The 18,648-nt window shown below is 36.9% G+C and overlaps 3 protein-coding genes across 3 annotated transcripts; all 3 read right to left on the bottom strand.

Moving 5' to 3' along the window:
- Positions 1-4,821: 4,821 nt before the first annotated feature.
- Positions 4,822-6,913, bottom strand: LOC103440114 (sorbitol dehydrogenase-like). Its single transcript, XM_008378788.4, has 5 exons — positions 6,651-6,913; positions 6,444-6,511; positions 6,116-6,352; positions 5,521-5,999; positions 4,822-5,146 (listed from the first exon to the last, which is right to left on the bottom strand). Exons 1-5 carry the CDS (start codon positions 6,769-6,771, stop codon positions 4,954-4,956), a joined length of 1,098 nt encoding a protein of 365 aa, XP_008377010.1. The 5' UTR covers positions 6,772-6,913; the 3' UTR covers positions 4,822-4,953.
- A 3,977-nt stretch (positions 6,914-10,890) lies between these two features.
- On the bottom strand, positions 10,891-13,068 carry LOC103417837 (sorbitol dehydrogenase-like). Its single transcript, XM_008355997.4, has 3 exons — positions 12,335-13,068; positions 11,911-12,215; positions 10,891-11,825 (listed from the first exon to the last, which is right to left on the bottom strand). The coding sequence occupies exons 1-3, from the start codon at positions 12,462-12,464 to the stop codon at positions 11,154-11,156; spliced, it is 1,107 nt and encodes a 368-aa protein (XP_008354219.1). The 5' UTR covers positions 12,465-13,068; the 3' UTR covers positions 10,891-11,153.
- Positions 13,069-16,069: 3,001 nt separating this feature from the next.
- LOC139194952 (sorbitol dehydrogenase-like) lies at positions 16,070-17,933 on the bottom strand. The gene is made up of 3 exons (XM_070820118.1): positions 17,549-17,933; positions 17,111-17,415; positions 16,070-17,025 (listed from the first exon to the last, which is right to left on the bottom strand). The coding sequence occupies exons 1-3, from the start codon at positions 17,676-17,678 to the stop codon at positions 16,354-16,356; spliced, it is 1,107 nt and encodes a 368-aa protein (XP_070676219.1). The 5' UTR covers positions 17,679-17,933; the 3' UTR covers positions 16,070-16,353.
- Positions 17,934-18,648: the final 715 nt, after the last annotated feature.

Genomic DNA, 18,648 nt, shown 5'->3' with positions numbered 1-18,648 from the left:
TCCCACAATGGTATTATGTGCCAAAATCACCTTCAAACAAATTCAAACGCACACAATTCATCGTACATCACAGCAAAGCAGTGAGTTTGATGTGTCTTGTCGTTCCGCTATCAAAATAGTATTATGGGCCAAAATCGAACTCCGAAATAAAAAATTACGTTAAACCTGATTTGTAGCATTAGACACCTCTTTTACAATCGCGTCATCTTCTGTTCTTATCCAATATAATCCGCATTTAACTTGGTCCATCGCACACATGGTTTGACTGCAAAGCAAGTCGAAAGCTTCTCCCACATGCGTGCCTCTTCTCCATGAGTCTTGGACGGTGCATCCAATTTCCTAAGCTTCTTGCATGTATTTTCCTATCAAATTATCCAAAAGGAGGCTGAAAGTGAATATATAAAACATTATCCAAATGGAAAACCTCTGCGACAATTCATAAGCTTGACTATGTAGGTTTGACTTTATGTATGTTTTGATTCGACTATGTACTATGTAGTAGGTTAATTTGTTCTTGAATTTTGGCTAGTAGGTTTACTCAAAGTTGAATGTTCAATTTATTCCAAACAGCCTTGTCGTTGAAGCAATACCCTAGTAAATACTTTTGAGTTTTATACAATTTTGGAGATTTGGGCAAAAGATCTTCCCTCCTTTCCTTGACTTTGTGGTTTCTATACTTTGAACTAAACTATATTCTACCATGAAAAAACGAACTATAGACATATTTTATTTCGTTTTTCTTCTAGCGGAACGCAGAAAAGTATATGCATGGTGATGCAGCAAGAAATTTATAATTAAAGTTGTTTGTACCATACTTGACAAATCCCGAAATTACTGAGCACCGGTCAACGTTATACCATCAAGGACCCAGAAGAGCTTCCCTTCAACCAGGAGGCCAATCACAATGCGACACGTGTCGACATCAGAAGCCAATCACAGATCGACGCGTGTCAACATCAGAAGCCAATCACAACACGACACGTGTCAATGTTAGAACAAAACTAGAAACTCTCCTCTATAAATAGGGATCATTCTCCCACAATAATCTCTAATGTCATTTTGTACTAAACTATTCACTAGAACTCACAAAATGAGAGCTTGAACCTATGTATTTGTGTAAACCCTTCACAATTAATGAGAACTCCTCTACTCCGTGGACGTAGTCGATCTTGGTGAACCACGTACATCTTGTGTTTGCTTCCCTGTCCTTATTCATTTACGTACTTATCTTCACAAGTGATCGAAGCAACCAAGCGAAGGTCACAAACCTGACACTTTCTGTTGTACCAAAGTCCTCGCTGATTTTGTGCATCAACAAAAATGGTTATAAGTGTTTATTAATGCTTGTTAGATCTTGAGTACGAATTTTCATCTCTCAATATTGATGAATTAGAAAGTAAAAAAATACATGATAACGTGTGATAGGTTTATGTAGCATCACAATTTCTTAGTATCTAAGTCAATCTTTAGCCTTGATCTTCCTCCAAGGTTTTACAAGGCACTAGATGCTAATCGGGGGCAGAGGGCTAGCATCTAGGTGGGGGTCTAGACTCTAGACCCGTTTTTTTTTTTTAAATTTTAACTAAATTTATTATACAACGTATAAATAAATGTCTATTTACATGTAGCAAAAATATATAATGGTATGAGAATACATAAATTACAAAATAGAATGACATATAAATTATAAAGCACTTGAATATATTGAAAACATAGGAAACAAACATATAATGAGTGTTTATCTAAGTATCCAACAAGTCTTACAATTTCTTGAAAAAAAAAATACAAAATGAAAGTAATCTATTTTCTGTTTAAGTAAGAGTCACAACCTAAACGGTCTAGAAGCATTTTTTTAAATGCCTAAAATTAATTGTGACGGTGGTCAATCGCAGCTGGATGACTACAAGCATCCACATAATAAGGCACTATTTGTTTAATGTATGGCAACAATATCTTCGCAAACCAACTTAATTTCTAGCCATGGCAATTGTATGGCAACAATATCTTAGCAAACCGACTTAATTTCTAGCCATGGCAATTGTATGGCAACAATATCTTAGCAAACCGACTTAATTTCTAGCCATGGCAATTGGCATCCCCAAAAACCTAACAGAAATCTGATCTAACGAGTATTAGGTAGAGCTAACAAGTAGGTAAGAATGTTTTTTTTCTTTTCTTTTTTGATCGATTAGGTAAGTTGTGGGGGACACGAACCATCTTGTTTTAAAAGTTCTCTTGTTCTTATTCTTTTTCTTGGTTCCTGCTGAAAGAAGCAGTCACGTCACATTTGATTTGGATAGTGTTTCCTAAAAGAAAAACTTGTGTGGGGCTTAATTTTTTATTGGATTTTGTTGAGTGACATTACAATTCATTCAAAACTCGTCAAGCAACAAGTTTTAAATATAATATGTTTCATTCTTTTATATTTGGGACTTAGTTTTTTATTGGATTGTGCTGAATGACATTACAATTCATTCAAAACTCATCACGCAACAAGTTTTAAATATAATATGTTTCATTCTTTTATATTTAAGATTATTATAATTATTTTTTCTCCTAACTGATATACACTATGAGATCAATCTAATAGTTAACCTTGTGCTCTTTTCCCCTTTTGCTTATTCCCAAATGTTCCCTCAGTGTGTTTTTTTTTTCCCGAACTCTTCATTTTCTTCTCTGATCTTCCACTTATCCCTCTCTCCAAGTTTTTTCTCTTGCTTTTCTTAAAAGGAAATCCTAAATCCTAAAAAAATCAAATTCTCCAACTTATATCATGAGAAGCAATTAAAAATGTGTAAGTTTATTTATTTAATTATACAGTAGTTGATTTGATCATGTGAACTTAAAATAAGTACCCCATATATATACATGCATATTAGGGTTAATATGTGTTGACCCTAAAAACTACCAAGCCTACGTGGCGCGCAGACCGAGTAATTAGTAAGTTAACTACGTCATTCGGTTGTATGCAGGGCGTGCCAACGTCAGTCGACCTCAGCCGACGAGTAAAATTTGTTGATGTTGCGTTGGGTGCGCAGCCGACTTTTGCGTCTTGCGATTGCGACCGAGGAAGGAACACATCTCGGCCTCTTGGGTTCTCGAACTTGAAGACAAGGCTTCTATTCTTACGAAGTTCACAAATTGTCGTCGTCGAATTCGGTCACAGTGATGATATTCGTTAGAGTAAACTCACGCCGAATCGACACCAAAGTGTAAGGGCATAAATACTCAAAACGGATATATGTTTTAACAATAAACGTGGTTCGGCCGTCGGAATGTCGAACTCTAAATCCCACTTGAGAGTATCCAATCATAAACTAACTCAGCGTGCAATGTGCCGAGCCTAATAAACTGTAACACCCCACTTCGCCGAGAAGGCTAATGAGATGACCTCGACCAATAAGGATTCGGAAATCCTTTTCGACCGAGACTTGGATAGATAACCAGTCACCCTCGACGCAGTGCTATCTATGCCGACTGAAGATGCTGCGAGACTGGCTGGTTCTACGGTGACAGTGTTATCTATGCTGACTGAAGATATCACCCGTTGCCTTCACAGTACTGTTTATCCAAACTGAAGGTGTGTCGGTGAAAAAAGAAAAGGAAAAAGTCTCAAGGTTGTTGAGAGAATTTGTGCAGGGCAGTTGTGTGTTGAATTGGAGGGGCTTGTTTCGATGTCTTCCCTCCCTATCTATAGCAACCAATCCGTATTGAATCCTATTCATTCTTGGATTAGAAGTCCTTCTCATAATCCATCTTTATCTCAACTAATTCTATTCCTACTAGGACTTTGAGCATAACTCATTATCAAATCGTGTTCAATCTCAGCGTCCTGATCCCGTCGAGACTCCCTCTCATAACAGGATTCGTCCACATTCCTTTTTCCGATAGGATATGATCCACTTCGACCACTTGGCCCATGGGCTGAATAACTTCTGGGCCGAGGATGAATCTATCCTTGGCTTATCCCATTCTGGGCCGAAATAGATCTAACTCGGCCCAAAACAGTATTTTTGGGCCCAAACAATATGTTAGTCTAATTTTGTTTATTTGTTTTCGTTAATATGTTAGTCTAATATTAGGGTTCATATGTTACCCATGAGTCCCGATTTCCCCTCTCTTGGTTGGATCAAGAGCCCTGCACGTTAAAGAAAGCATGCCTTGCGCATTTTAAAGCAGTAGTACAGCTGATAGCGTGATACATAGAAATTATCATTTAGCAACTGAACAAACTTCAAAGTGTGCATATCCCTACACTATAAGCCACCTTACTTCAGCAAGTGAATAAAGATGGGGAAATGAACAAAAAAATGGCGGATGGGAAAGAAGTGAAGCGTCCAGCAAAACACAAACGGATGGAATATTTGAGAAGAAAAAATGGGGAAAAGAATAAAAAGTTAACCATTAGATTGATTGTATATTAATTAATAAGAAAAATAAGTGTGAGAATCTTAAAAAGAATGATAAAAGATTATTTTAAGACTTGTCACGTGACGAGTTTGAGTTTTGAGTGGATTGTAGTGTCACTTATCAAAGTCTAGTAGCAAACTATGCCCCACACAAGTTTTTCTGTATGATGTGACATGTGATGATTGAATTCCTTAAAAAAAATTAAATTATCAAATGCCACATTATGGATTCACAAAATATATGACAGGTGATGATTGGAGTCACAAAATATGTTTCTAATAAGACGGTCTCTCTATCATTTTCCTTGTAATAATGCCAAAGATTTGGTAAATTTGTAAGTGGATCTTTTTGTTAAACTTCATCGTTATAGAACAACCTAAAAAAAAAAAAAACAAACAAACAAAAGGGAAGTCCGTATAAGTAATAGTATAAAACATTATGCATAAAACCATGCGATTGGACTTGTTTATTGACCTCCTTTGGGCCAATAAACTTGCTTATTGAGTTATAACAGGTAATTAGATAACAAAACTTGCAGTGTCTTTACAAATTAAACATGACTTTGATGGCATTGCCTCCACGAGCACTGGTCTCAAAGGCATCTTCCACTTCCTTCTGGGAAAATCCAAAACGGTGAGTAATAAGCGGTTTCACGTCAATCTTCCCGCTTCTTAGAAACTCGATGCAAAGCGGCCATGTGTTCTTGTATCGGAAAATTCCAACCACGTCCACCTCCCTGTGTTCAAACACATCAGAAAGAAAAAAAAAATTAGATGCGACCAAATTTGTTAACTCACACTTTGATTTATAGTGTGCCCTAAATAAATTTGTTGACGTAGAACAAGAAAACGGTCGATCTTTATCCAGAAAGAAAGAAAAATAATACCAAAGTTGTAACGCCCTCCATGACCTAGCAACAATGCCCTAATATATTTGTTGACATAGGACAAGAAGGGGTTGATAAGATGGAAAAATAAGACCAAATTTGCAAACGCACTCCATGACCTAGCTATAACGCCCTAATAAATTTGTTGACTAGGACAAGAAGGGAATCGATCCTTATCGAGAAAAAGATAGGAAAAACAGACACGTAGTGGACAAAATCTATACCTGGCAGCAGCAGGAGTGAGAGGGACAGTCATCATGCTGTGTCCCATTCCGACGAGGCAGACTTTGCCGCCGGGACTAGTCGCGGCGAGAGCTGTCGCCATGGTTTTGTTGAAACCTACACAATCAAAGGTCACATCCACTTCGGATTTCATGGCTTTTTTAATCTTGGCAACTTCGTCATCCAAATCCTCGGCTTTTGTTGAAACTTTGACAGTTTCATCGGCACCAAGAGACTTTGCCATAGCTAGACGCTGATCATCCATGTCCACAATGACAATTCTCGGCGCCCCGAAAGCACGAGCAGATAGCACGGATACCAGCCCGATCGGCCCTGCTCCGATGATGAGAACATTTGTTTCTGGAGTGACATTGGCTCTCCGACAGGCATGAACCCCAACACTCAAGGGCTCACACATTGCCCCTTCCTCCAAGCTAACATTCTCCGGAAGCTTAAAGCACAAGTCCGCAGGATGCACAATCTGTAAAAAGACACGATTATCAAACGGGTTCAAAGTATAAAACACTGTTACACTACAACGTTATGTTCAGATCTTATAATAAAAGTTGAATTTTTGTAGTTGTGCGAATATTTTGCCTGGTTCGCCAAGGAGCCATGAACCGGCGGGGTGGCGAAAAACTTCATGTCCGGGCAAAGATTGTAGCGGCCTCCTTTGCACTGGTGACACTTTGCGCAGCTGATGCCGGGCTCTAATGCCACGCGATCGCCAGAAACCAGATGCTTCACGGCGCTCCCGACTGCGTCTACGATCCCAGCACACTCATGACCAATCACCATTGGCTCCTTAACTTCAAAATCCCCGCACTTCATGGTCTGAAAATTTTCCAAAAATAAAATTTAGAACAAGGGAGGTTACAATCAATAAACATCAAAACGGGGAAATATACATGGAAGGAATAGCAACCTTGAGGTAATGGACGTCGCTTCCACAAATGCCGACGGCTTTGATCTTAATTCGGACATCATTGGGTCCTAAAATTAAAGAAATCCCCAGAAAACAAGGGAGCAAGATGTTAGCCAAAGCGATGATAATTTGACATGAAAACTAAAAACAACAAAAAACAATTGTGGAATCAAAAGATCAATTGTAGTGAGTGAGATAGATGAATACCAAGACTCGGGAGAGTGAAAGCCTGGATCTTGAGGTTGTTAACACCAAGAAGCCATGCAGCCTTGTTTTCTTGTTCGCCATCTTTGGCATCTCCGTTAGTCGACTTGCCTCCCTTCCCCATTGTATTTTTGCTTTTTTCTTTTTCTCTGTGTTTGAAAGAAAAAGATTATTTGTCTGATGGAAAAAAGCGGGCCCTAGCGATAGTATTTATATCAATCCTGTGAAGAAATAAGATCGGTGCTCCTGTAACCTTATAAATCTATACTCTGATTTGGTAAAGTTTCGATTTGCTACGGCTATATATAGTTTTAAAGAGTCCTCATTTAATGCATATCCGTAAACATCCTATCTATTTTTGGATACCCTTCCTTCTGTTACAACATATCCATATTTCACTGAGATTGGGAATTAGTATCTTAGTGGAGAGAAACTCCTAGTTCATCTAGGACTTTTGCATGTGGAGGTATTTCAAACCAATCACATCTATATCTAAAACTGTAGTTGTCTTAACTTTTTCTGCAGGTGAGAAACTCCTTACTCATCTAGGATTCTCGTATGTAAAAGTATTTTAAACCAATTGCGTATTAATCTAATTCTATGGCAAGTGGTCATTTACCACATTGGTGGAAATGTGCTGAGTCATTGCATAACGTTATGGGTTGAACTCCTTCATTGGCTAATCTAACATCTAATCTAACAATATCTATCGCTAGACAAAAAAAAAATCGAATTCTATGGTTTTCTTAACCTTCTCACGTCCCACTTTGTGGTCAAATTGGAGTACTATCGTCACATAACTTCGTATGTGCATGAAATCTGATATGGGGAGCTTAACTTCCTACGTCTCATGAGTAACTAATTTTCAAACTGTCCGAAAGATTTTCGTCTGGATTTAGCGAGTTCGTTGGAATTAGCGGAGTTTTAAGTTGAGTAGAAGATTCGAAAGGGGTCTTTTTACGACTTAAAATAGGATTAACGGATATTATGGAACTGCTAAATGGGTGCCACGTAATGCAGAGTCAGATTAACATAGCAACGGTCCCTATTATTCCTTCATGGTCGACCTCACATGGATAAACAAAAACTAAAACTTAGGTAATCACTAGTAAGTACCTTAAATACTCATTTTATTTTTTTTAATTTTAATCCAATGATATTTTTAACATATGTTTTATTGTTTTAAAAAATAATAAACATGTTAATTAATTTTATTGAATTTTAAAATATAAAAAAACTCATGATATTTTTTTATTGCACTAAAACAAAAAAAAAATCTATTAGCTCGTCACGTCGATTTTATTATGACTTCTTCTTAATTTTCATTTATCGCAATTTTAAATTTTTGCTTAAACACCGATTATGTTATTCCGAGTCACCCATAATCATTTTTAGACGATCCATTATTCTATGAATATTAGTTATGAAATACTTAATTTTGCCAGTGGAAATAAAGTTGGTTGTATCATAATTATATCAAATCATCTGTCTGATTTATTTATTTTAATTTTCGTCGATGTCTCTAATTAATAAAATAAATGATCCACCAATGTGAACTGTTTAACAGAAACGAGTTGACGGGCTCTCTGTGTTGCCGGTGGCTGCCCTAGGTTTCTGCACGCATCAAAGATTAGTGATTAATTTCCACATTAGAAATATGTCCAGAAATTTCTTTGAAGTGCGATTTTAGCCAAGTCAAAGAGGCGTGGTTCGTCACAAATATGAATAATGAGTGCCACGTCAACGTCCAGTCAGACATGCGTTGGCAACATAATATATTTTTGTTTAGACAACTCTGTGGGACAAATTACGTAAGTTAAAACAGACTTGAGTTAAACTAGTTGAATAATACTATATTAGTAAGAGTTTAATCATATTTTTGTGACCTCTTCCGCTTTGGACCCATGATTAAATTAAGGTTTTTTAGCCAAAATGGTCTATGAAATTTTTATAACACATAACTTTGGTCTCTGAGATTTAAAATCAATAGAAATGGTCCATGAGATTGTCCATCATCCATTATTTTGGTCATTCCATTAAAAAACTCTGTTAAGTGGTCCCTGATCTTTTTAATGAAATGACCAAAATGATGGATGATGGACAATCTCATGGACCAAAGTTATGTGTTATGCAAATCTCAAGGATCAAAATTATGTGTTATGCAAATCTCAGGGACCAAAGTTATGTGTTATACCCTCAACTTAACGGACTTTTTTAACAGAATGACCAAAATAATGGATGGTGGACAATCTCAAGGACCACTTCTATTGATTTTAAATCTCAGGGACCAAAGTTATGTGTTATGCAAATCTCAGGGACCATTTTGACTAAAAAAAAGTTGAATATTGCGCAACGAACAAGATTACAAAATAAGAAGAATATTATTAAACAAACGAGAATGCCAAAACGGCTACAAAACCCTAAGAGGCTACATTGTGACTAGCTTATTTTCTAATGAATAACAAAGCACCCTGTTTATAATAAACTAACTTTAATCTCTAACAAAACCTAATTCTAATGGGCTAAGCCCATAAAACCAAACATTCAAATAAACCAAAATACTAATATTTTCCAACACCCCCACTCAAACTCATGGCGGTACACGACATGAGTTTGCCAACAAGCAAATGTGGATGTAAACCTCCAAATTCCAATGCCGATGCCGATGCTGATGCCAATACCAATGCCGATGCCAATGCCGATGCCAATACCAATATCAATGCCAATGCCAATGCCAATGCCAACTTCTGAACAAACATACAAAAAATCCAACCAATTTTTTTTTTCCTTTGCCTGCATGGGCCTCAAACAAGCAACCAATTTTTTCTTGTTTCTTCCTTTTTTTTTCTTTTTTTTTACTCCCTTTTTTTTCCTTTGCAGCAATACAGACTTGCGGATACTCTTGCAGGCTACGGCGTTCAAAGGTGCAAAAGCAGAGTCACGGGACAAAATATGAACGAACAATTTTTTTCTTACGAGCAAACAGATACCAACCCGAAGCAGATTAAATCCCGAAGGGTCAAACCTGCTCTGAAAACAAGTTGAAATTAAGAGTGCGCAATGAACAAGATTACAAAATAATAAGAATATTATTAAACAAACGAGAATGCCAAAACGGCTACAAAACCCTAAGAGACTACATTGTGACTAGCTTATTTTCTAATGAATAACAAAGCACCCTATTTATAATAAACTAACCCTAATATCTAATAAAACCTAATTATAACGGGCTAAACCCATAAAACCAAACATTCAAATAAACCAAAATACTAATATTTTCCAAAAAAAAGAAACCTTAAATTAATAAGGCCTATTGGACATGATAAGGGCTGGTGTTGTTTAACTTTATAAAAATGATAGTTGACCTCGATATGGATGAGGACGACATTGTGGCACGAGGATGAAATTTGCAATATATGGGAATTTAGAGGGTTATTAAATTTACATTTGTAGTTTTTATTATGTTTTTACGTGATAGATATGAGAGTTTTTAGATTTATGTGTGTAATATATCATGTAAGAGAGTCTTTAGTTTGTTTTTAGTCATGTACCTCGGGCGACATCTTAAATAAAGAACTCAATTTGGGAGAATAGCCCATTTGCAATATTTGAACTGCCCATAGAAAATTGATAAAGATTGATAGCGGTTATGTTTAATTTCTAGATGATTAATATTTAAAGTTCTTATAGTTTTATAAGATGAATATTTTGATGACTTAATTATTGATATTAATCCTAAGCTATCGTTTTTCGCCCCCCCCCCCCCCCCCAAAAAAAAAATCCTAAGCTATCGTAAACTCAACTTGTCAAATACTTTGTTAGCTTCTAAGGACGTGGCAACATATATGACCTACTTTTTTTTTTTTGCTAAAACACTTGTACCAATAAGTTTAATATTCAAAAAATGTTTATATAATCAATTGAAAAAAAAAAAGAAAAAAAAAGAGAGATTGTATTGTCACCTCTTTACATCCGGCTTCACTAACACAAGAATATTAGGGTTTAGAACTTTAGGGTGAAAAAGTAAAAGAAAATGCCTTGGGGTGAAAAAGAGAAAGAAAAAGGATAACTTGCAACTAAAGCAACGAAGGCTTTCATCTTAAATTGCCCGGTTTGGATTGATAAGATATATAGATGCCACGTACAAAATAAATATATAAAGATTGTTCTCAACTGTGTGCTTGTAATACTTACGTATGTTTTAAAGGTGTGCAACTGGGACCTTATGTTAAATAAACACAACTTGTTAAAAAAAATGTCATATTGATTGAAGAACCTCTCGGTATAATGTAACATTACATAGTTCATATTTCTTGAAGGAAATAGTGTAAAATAAAACAATTTACAACTCTGTACATGAACAAGCTTGGGTTCTATCGTACAGCTTCCCCAACAGTAGAAAACAGAACTTTGTCCAAAAAAAAAAAACTGTAGATAATTTTCACCTAAGATTTCCGAACCATTACAACTTGTCTCAAGGAATCCGAAATTTAGTAACTTAATTTTCTAAAGATTAAACATGACTTTAATGGCGTTACCCCCACGAGCACTGGTTGCAAAGGCTTCTTCCACATCCTTCTCGGTAAATCCAAACCGGTGAGTAATGAGCGGCTTCACGTCGATCTTCCCACTTCTCAAAAAATCGAGGCAAAGTGGCCATGTGTTCCTGTACCGGAAAACTCCAACCACATCAACCTCCCTGGCAGCAGCTGGAGTGAGAGGCACTGTCATCGTGCCGTGTCCCATTCCGACAAGGCAGACTCTGCCGCCGGAGCGAGTGGCCTTGAGACCTGTCGACATGGTCTTACTGAAACCCACACAATCAAAGGTTACATCCACTTCGGATTCCATGGCTTCTTTAATCATGGCAACTTCGTCATCTATATCCTCCATTTTTGTTGAAACTTTTACAGTGCCATCAGCGCCAAGAGACTTTGCCATGGCTAAACGTTGGTCATCCATATCCACGATGACAATTCTTGGTGCCCCAAAAGCACGAGCGGCCAAAACTGAAACGAGACCAATAGGCCCAGCTCCGATGACCAGAACAGTTGTTTCGGGACCAACATTGGCTCGCCGACAAGCATGAACCCCAACACTCAAGGGCTCGCACATTGCCCCTTCCTCCAAGCTCACATTCTCTGGCAGCTTAAAGCATAGATCCGCAGGATGCACAATCTGTTAAACCAAATGGTTATTAGACGGTCTTGATGTTATAGAATTCATGTCACGAAGGTTAAGAAAGTCAAAATTTTATTTATACCTGATTTGCCAAGGAACCATGAACCGGTGGGGTGGCGAAAAACTTCATGTCGGGGCAAAGATTGTACCGCCCTCCTTTGCACTGCTGACACCGAGAGCAACTGATACCGGGCTCAACCGCCACCCGGTCACCAGGCACCAGATGCTTCACCTCGCTCCCAACTTTGTCTACGATGCCAGCACACTCATGTCCGATTACCATTGGCTCCTTGACCTCAAAATTCGCACATTTCATGGTCTTGAGGTAGTGAACATCGCTTCCACAAATGCCGACAGCCTTAATCCAAATCCGGACATCATTGGGTCCTAAAAGTAAGAAATCCCAAGAGAACAGGGGAGCAACATGTTAGCATCCCTACAACGATGAAAACTAAAAACCGAAAAAAAATAACGATGAATTTAAAGGAATGGAGAGAGGTAAATACCGATACTGGGGAGCTCGAAAGGTAGGATCTTGATGGTGTTGACATCAACAAGCCAAGCAGCCATGTTTTCTTGCTCAACAGGTTTGGCTTCCTTAGCCACTCCATTAATCGATTGGCCTCCCTTACCCATAATATTTTTGACACTTGCACTGTGTTTTTTTCTGAAGTGTATTGCTTTCTCTGTTTGCTTTGTGCTGTGTGTGTTTGAAAGACGGAATACGTGTGTTTTTTTTTTTGTTTTTTTTTTATGGAACAAGCTTGGCAAGGGTGTGTATTTATAGCAAACTTGAGAGTCTGATTTGGTCAAGTTGGTTTGTATAAGATTAGGATAATCTAAACCTGAAACATTATCTATTTCTTTTGCAAAAACGAATAAATATTATGGGGGGACATTGGTGGATGTTTCCTAGAAGGAGTGCCTTCACATTTTTACAAACTAAAGACACACATGCAAAATAAGTCATAAAAATTATTGTTTTTCGGTTATGTAAACCAAGAATGTTTTTCTGTAAAAAAGAAAAACACTTATATGAGCTATTTTGTAACTGTTTTTTAATTGATTAAAAACGTTTTTTTAAGAAAATGTTTTTGTAACCAATGTTTTGCAAAAATATAATTGAATCTTGAAGAAACTCTTGAAATGCTTACACAAGAATCGCAGAATTAGTGTGTCTTATTGGAAGCACTTTCGGTGTTTTTCAAACACAACATTTTTTTTAAAACTCATTCGGTCATTTTTAAAACACTTCCAAACGAGCTTTATATATATATTGCAAAGTACTCCATTTCTAATACTGTTTCCAAACATATACGGAAGAAGTCTAAAAAAAAATCCTAGGTCATTGTTTTAGGCCAAGACAGCCCTTTAACGTCAACAAGAAGACTCGCAATGACAGATTGGGGGAGGGATGGGTGTTTTTTTTCTTTCAAGAAACCTGCAACGCAGATCCACCGGCCACACATGGATAGCTATGTCATTTGTCTAATTAGCTCAAAACAATTGTTTGATTTATTTATTTATTTTTCGTCGGTATTTCTTATTAATAAAATAAAATAAAATAATATAATGTCAACGCTTTACAGAAACGAGTTGAGATGGGCTGTCAGTGTTGCCGCTGGATGCTTTTAGGTTTCTTCACGCTTCAAAGATCAGTGACTAATTTCCACGTCAGATACATGTGGTGATAGAGTTGTGCGACTGTTGGCGGTTGCGAAGGTCCAGAATTTCTCTAAGGTGCAAGTTTGGCCAAGTCAAAAGGCGTAGTTCGTCACAAAAATATGGATAATGAGTGCCACGGCAAAGTCCAGTCAGACACGCGTAGGCAACGTATTCGGTGGGACAAATTATGTTGGTTTAAGATCAAATAGGATCCTCTTCACAGAATTTGGAGAATCAATCAATCGTGTCTGTTCATCGTATATCGTACGATTATAAATTATTTTAAAATTTTTATTCAAAATTAAATATAAATAGTATTTAACAAAAACTGATCGCACGATGTACGATAAACAAACATAATTGATTGATTCAAAGATCATCAAAAGAGAATCCGAAGAAGATCCGAGTCCCTGTAAGACAAACATGAATTAAACAAGTTGAATAATCCAATATATTAATATGAGTGTTAGTCGTAAATTTGTGGCGCTATCAAATATGGCCTTTTGGACATGATACAAGGGCTGGTCTTGTTTTACTTTGAAAAAATGATGGTTGACGATGACATTGTGGCATAAGGATGAAATTTGCAATTTATGGGAATTTAGAGTGTTACTAAATTACAACTTTTTTTTTTGGTCAAAAAATATATTTTATTTATAATCTAATTGAAATATTTACATCCATAGTAAGAATATTAAATAAAAACTCAGGTCTTATCTCGTTCAAATCCAACAAGACGGGCTAGGCCAGGTTCACGGGTCCAATTACATTATTTTCTTTCATAACAGAATATTTAGATTGGTGTAAGTACCACTGTAACATCTCCTTCTCCTTTGTAAACTTTCCCCAGTACAATCTAATTAGGAGAAAAGAATATTGCACACGCCTAATTAACAAAGAAACCCAAGTCACTCTGCAATCCCAACCAAATCACACAAACAACAAAATTAGCAAATTTCAAACACCGTAATTAAAATTCTTCACAATCCTGAAACAGAACCAAGTATGAAAGACTAAAACTATCACACGGCATATATAATTAACTAAATCTAAAAAAGTCTGAAACTAGACATACAAAATCAATTTAATTCAATTGAAGAATGAAATTCAATAGATTCAAATTCAATTCAAAAGATTTTGAGTTGGAACAGAACATAGGTCAAGATTCAAGAATCCAACAAAATTCCTAAATCTAGAAAACACTAATTTATTTTCAATCCTAAACCCCTAAAACATAATACCTTAAAATTGAAGGTAAAAGTGTCGACTATCAAGAATCGTTAACTCTGTAAATATGGATCTGAGTCAAACGGAGGAGATGACTGATACTAATTTCGTCGTTTCGAGTTGTTCGACTTTGTGACTTAATCTCTTCGATTTCGACATAGAGACTGATAAAAGTGAGAGAGAGCCACAACAGCAGAGACAAAGAGAATCTTAAATTAGAAATCAACTGTGGGAGCTAACTAGATAGACACTCAACATTGGAGATTTAATCTCCATTATAAATTAACCCTAGAAACGGTTCGGGTCGGCGTCCCGTTTCCTCATACATTTGGACTCGCCTCGCCTCACCCTATTGTATGTTTCTAATAATTGGACTCATCCCGTACTCGCCACGATCCACATGTATTTGCCTCAACTCACAGCTCTAGGACCCGTTTCATGTAAGAGAGCTTTTAGTTTGTTTTAGTCCTATTTGCTTTAAAGTGTCCATAGAAAATCAATATAAAAATTGATAACGGTTATGGTTAATTTCTAAGTGCATAATTGTTAAAGTTCTTATAATAATGTTATTTATATTATCTATTTGTATTATCATTTATTTTATTTCTCTAAATCTTATTGTATTATAAGATGACAATATCGATGACTTAATTATTGATAAATCCTAAACTATGGTTTGACTTAATTATAAGATGATAATATCGATGGCTTCATTTTTGTATCACTTAACCTTCTAAACTCATCTTTGTCAAAATGCTCTGTTAGCTTCTTGAAGGTCGCAACATGTCAGACCTACTTTTTTGCTAATTTGCTTGTACCAATAAGTTTAATATTCACAAAAAGTAATGATATGGAGACTAAGATTGTAGACAAAGTTTTGAAAACTAAATGACATGAAAGTTGATGATTGATTTATTACTTATACGTTGATAAACGTGCTTATTCCTATTGGTAATACATCATTTAGTTTACAAACTTAGTCTTCAAATTTAGTTTTCATAACATTACTCTTCACAAAATCTTTATATAATCAGTTGAAAAAAAAAAATAGAAATTTTTTTAACACCTCTTTATATCTGGGTTCACTAGCACAAGAATATTAGAGTTTAAAAATTTAGGGTGAAAAAAAAGGTAAAAGAAAATGCCTTGGGGTGAAAAAGAGAGAAAAAGAGTAACTTGTAGCTAAAGCAGTGAAGGCCTTCATCTTAAATGACATAATTTGGATTGATAAGATACAGAAAGATCACACACAAAATAAGTTGGAAGGATTTAATCTTGACTGTGTACTTGTACTACTTATGTATGCTCCAAAGGGGTGCGACAGAGGCCTTGTGTTAAATAAACACAGCTTGTGATAAAAAAAATGTCTTGTATTGATTGAAGAACCTTTCCGTATAATGTAACATTACATAGTTCATATTTCTCGAAGGAAATAATGTCAAATAAATCAATTTACAACTCTGTACATAAACAAGCTTAGGTTCTACCATAAGGCTTTCCCCAACAGTAGAAACCAGAATATTGTACAAAAAAATAAAAAAACAAACTGTAGCTAATTTACATCTAAGATTTCCGAACCATCACAATTTGTCGTCTCAAAGAATTCGAAATTTCGTAACTTATAGCTAACTTTCTATAGATTAAACATGACTTTGATGGCGTCACCCCCACGAGCACTGGTAGCAAAGGCTTCTTCCACCTCCTTCTCGGTAAATCCAAACCGGTGAGTAATAAGCGGCTTCACGTCGATCTTTCCACTTTTCAAAAAATCGAGGCAAAGTGGCCATGTGTTCTTGTACCGGAAAACACCAACCACATCAACCTCCCTGGCAGCAGCTGGAGTGAGAGGCACTGTCATCATGCCGTGTCCCATTCCGACAAGGCAGACTTTGCCGCCGGGGCGAGTGGCGTTGAGACCCGTCGACATGGTTTTATTAAAACCCACACAATCAAAGGTCACATCCACCTCGGATTCCATTGCTTCTTTAATCTTGGCAACTTCGTCATCCAAATCCTCCATTTTTGTTGAAACTTTGACGGTGCCATCAGCGCCGAGAGACTTTGCCATGGCTAAACGCTTGTCATCCATATCCATAATGACAATTCTTGGTGCCCCGAAAGCACGAGCGGCCAAAACTGAAACCAGACCAATAGGCCCTGCTCCGATGATCAGAACAGTTGTTTCGGGACCAACATTGGCTCGCCGACATGCATGAACTCCAACACTCAAGGGCTCGCACATTGCCCCTTCCTCCAAGCTCACATTCTCTGGCAGCTTGAAGCATAGATCCGCAGGATGCACAATCTGTTAAAAACAGATGGTCATTATATACGGTCCTGATGCCATAGAATTCATATGTCACAAAGGTTAAGAAAGTCGAAATTTATACCTGATTTGCCAAGGAACCATGAACCGGTGGGGTGGCGAAAAACTTCATGTCGGGGCAAAGATTGTACTGCCCTCCTTTGCACTGCTGACACCGTGAGCAACTGATACCGGGCTCAACCGCCACCCGGTCACCAGGCACCAGATGCTTCACCTCGCTCCCAACTTTGTCTACGATCCCAGCACACTCATGTCCCATCACCATCGGCTCTTTAACCTCAAAATCCGCACATTTCATGGTCTTGAGGTAGTGAACATCACTTCCACAAATACCAACCGCCTTAATCCGAATCCGGACATCATTGGGTCCTAAAATTGAGAAATCCCAAGAGAACAGGGGAGCAGCATGTTAGCATCACTACAACGATGAAAACCAAAAACCAAAAACTGTAAACCGAAAAAAAATAACGATGAATTTAAAAGAAGGGAGAGAGGTTAATACCGATACTGGGGATTTTGAAAGGTAGGATCTTGATGGTGTTGACATCAACAAGATAAGCAGCCATGTTTTCTTGCTGAACAGGTTTGGCTTTCTTAGCCAATCCATAAATCTTTTGCCCACCCTTACCCATAGTGCTTTTGATACTTGCTCTGTGTATTTTTTTCTTTCTGAAGTGTATTGCTTTCTCTGTTTGCTTTGTGTCTTCTGTGTTTGAAAGACAGAATAGTTGTGCTTTTTGATGGAGCAAGCTTGGCTAGGGTGTGGTATTTATAGCAAACTTGAGTCTGATTTGGTAAAGTTGGTTTGTAAGTTGGATAAGCCAACCCTGGAACATTATCTAATTATTTTCAGAAATTAATAAATTTATTTAATTGTGGAACATTGCCTGGATGTTTCCTAGGAGGAGTCCTTTCGGCTCTCACATTACAAATTGTTGACACATATGCTTATTAAGTCAAAAAAATTGAGAAGTTTCGTTTTATATAATTACCAAGAGTGCTTTCTGCAAAGCAATTCATTTTTAATACTGTTTTCCAAACAGCCCTTTATGAGAAGGATTCTCTTCCCTCCTAATCTCTATCCCCTTCTCTTTCCTCTTATTTGAACGGTTACAATTTAGCCACGTGAACATCTTATATTGATTTTTTATAAAGACAAAAAGCAATATGTGAGAGGAGGGAAGGAAAGGGAATGAAAACATGAAAGGAGAGAATCCTACTCCCATCAAGAAGACTAGCAATGACAGATTGGGGGAGGGGGCGTATCAAGAAACATACAACCAACATCCACCAAACACACATGGAGAGCTATATGTGATTGGTCTCACTTATTTATCTTTATGGCTAGTCAAAGGATCACATAAGCTATAAACCGGCATCAATTCTCGACATAATCAACTTAGAGTATAATCAAAATATTGTAACTGGAGTGATTAAAATATTTTTGTGTGTTTCAATCCTCCTTTATAGGTAACGATTACAGAAACTACAAATCAGCATCAGTTCTAAACAGAATCAATTCATATCATAACCAAGATCTTGTAACTCGAATGATTAAGGCCTCTTTTTTTTTTTTTTGTTAATCGTGATTAAAGCATTTTC

Source organism: Malus domestica, chromosome 01 (genome assembly GCF_042453785.1).
Source record: "Malus domestica chromosome 01, GDT2T_hap1".
Taxonomy (NCBI): Eukaryota; Viridiplantae; Streptophyta; class Magnoliopsida; order Rosales; family Rosaceae; genus Malus; species Malus domestica.
The sequence above is the reverse complement of the archived record's forward strand: the minus strand, read 5'-3'. Positions and strand labels throughout refer to the sequence as shown.

Coding starts and splice junctions, on each gene's coding strand:
- LOC103440114 (XM_008378788.4), bottom strand. CDS start 6,771: ATGGGGAAGGGAGGCAAGTCGACTAACGGAGATGCCAAAGATGGCGAA. Junction 6,512..6,650: donor TTTCACTCTCCCGAGTCTTG/GTATTCATCTAT, acceptor CTTTAATTTTAG/GACCCAATGATGTCCGAATT. Junction 6,000..6,115: donor ATGGCTCCTTGGCGAACCAG/GCAAAATATTCG, acceptor GTCTTTTTACAG/ATTGTGCATCCTGCGGACTT.
- LOC103417837 (XM_008355997.4), bottom strand. CDS start 12,464: ATGGGTAAGGGAGGCCAATCGATTAATGGAGTGGCTAAGGAAGCCAAA. Junction 12,216..12,334: donor TTTCGAGCTCCCCAGTATCG/GTATTTACCTCT, acceptor TCTTACTTTTAG/GACCCAATGATGTCCGGATT. Junction 11,826..11,910: donor ATGGTTCCTTGGCAAATCAG/GTATAAATAAAA, acceptor TTGGTTTAACAG/ATTGTGCATCCTGCGGATCT.
- LOC139194952 (XM_070820118.1), bottom strand. CDS start 17,678: ATGGGTAAGGGTGGGCAAAAGATTTATGGATTGGCTAAGAAAGCCAAA. Junction 17,416..17,548: donor TTTCAAAATCCCCAGTATCG/GTATTAACCTCT, acceptor TCTCAATTTTAG/GACCCAATGATGTCCGGATT. Junction 17,026..17,110: donor ATGGTTCCTTGGCAAATCAG/GTATAAATTTCG, acceptor TGTTTTTAACAG/ATTGTGCATCCTGCGGATCT.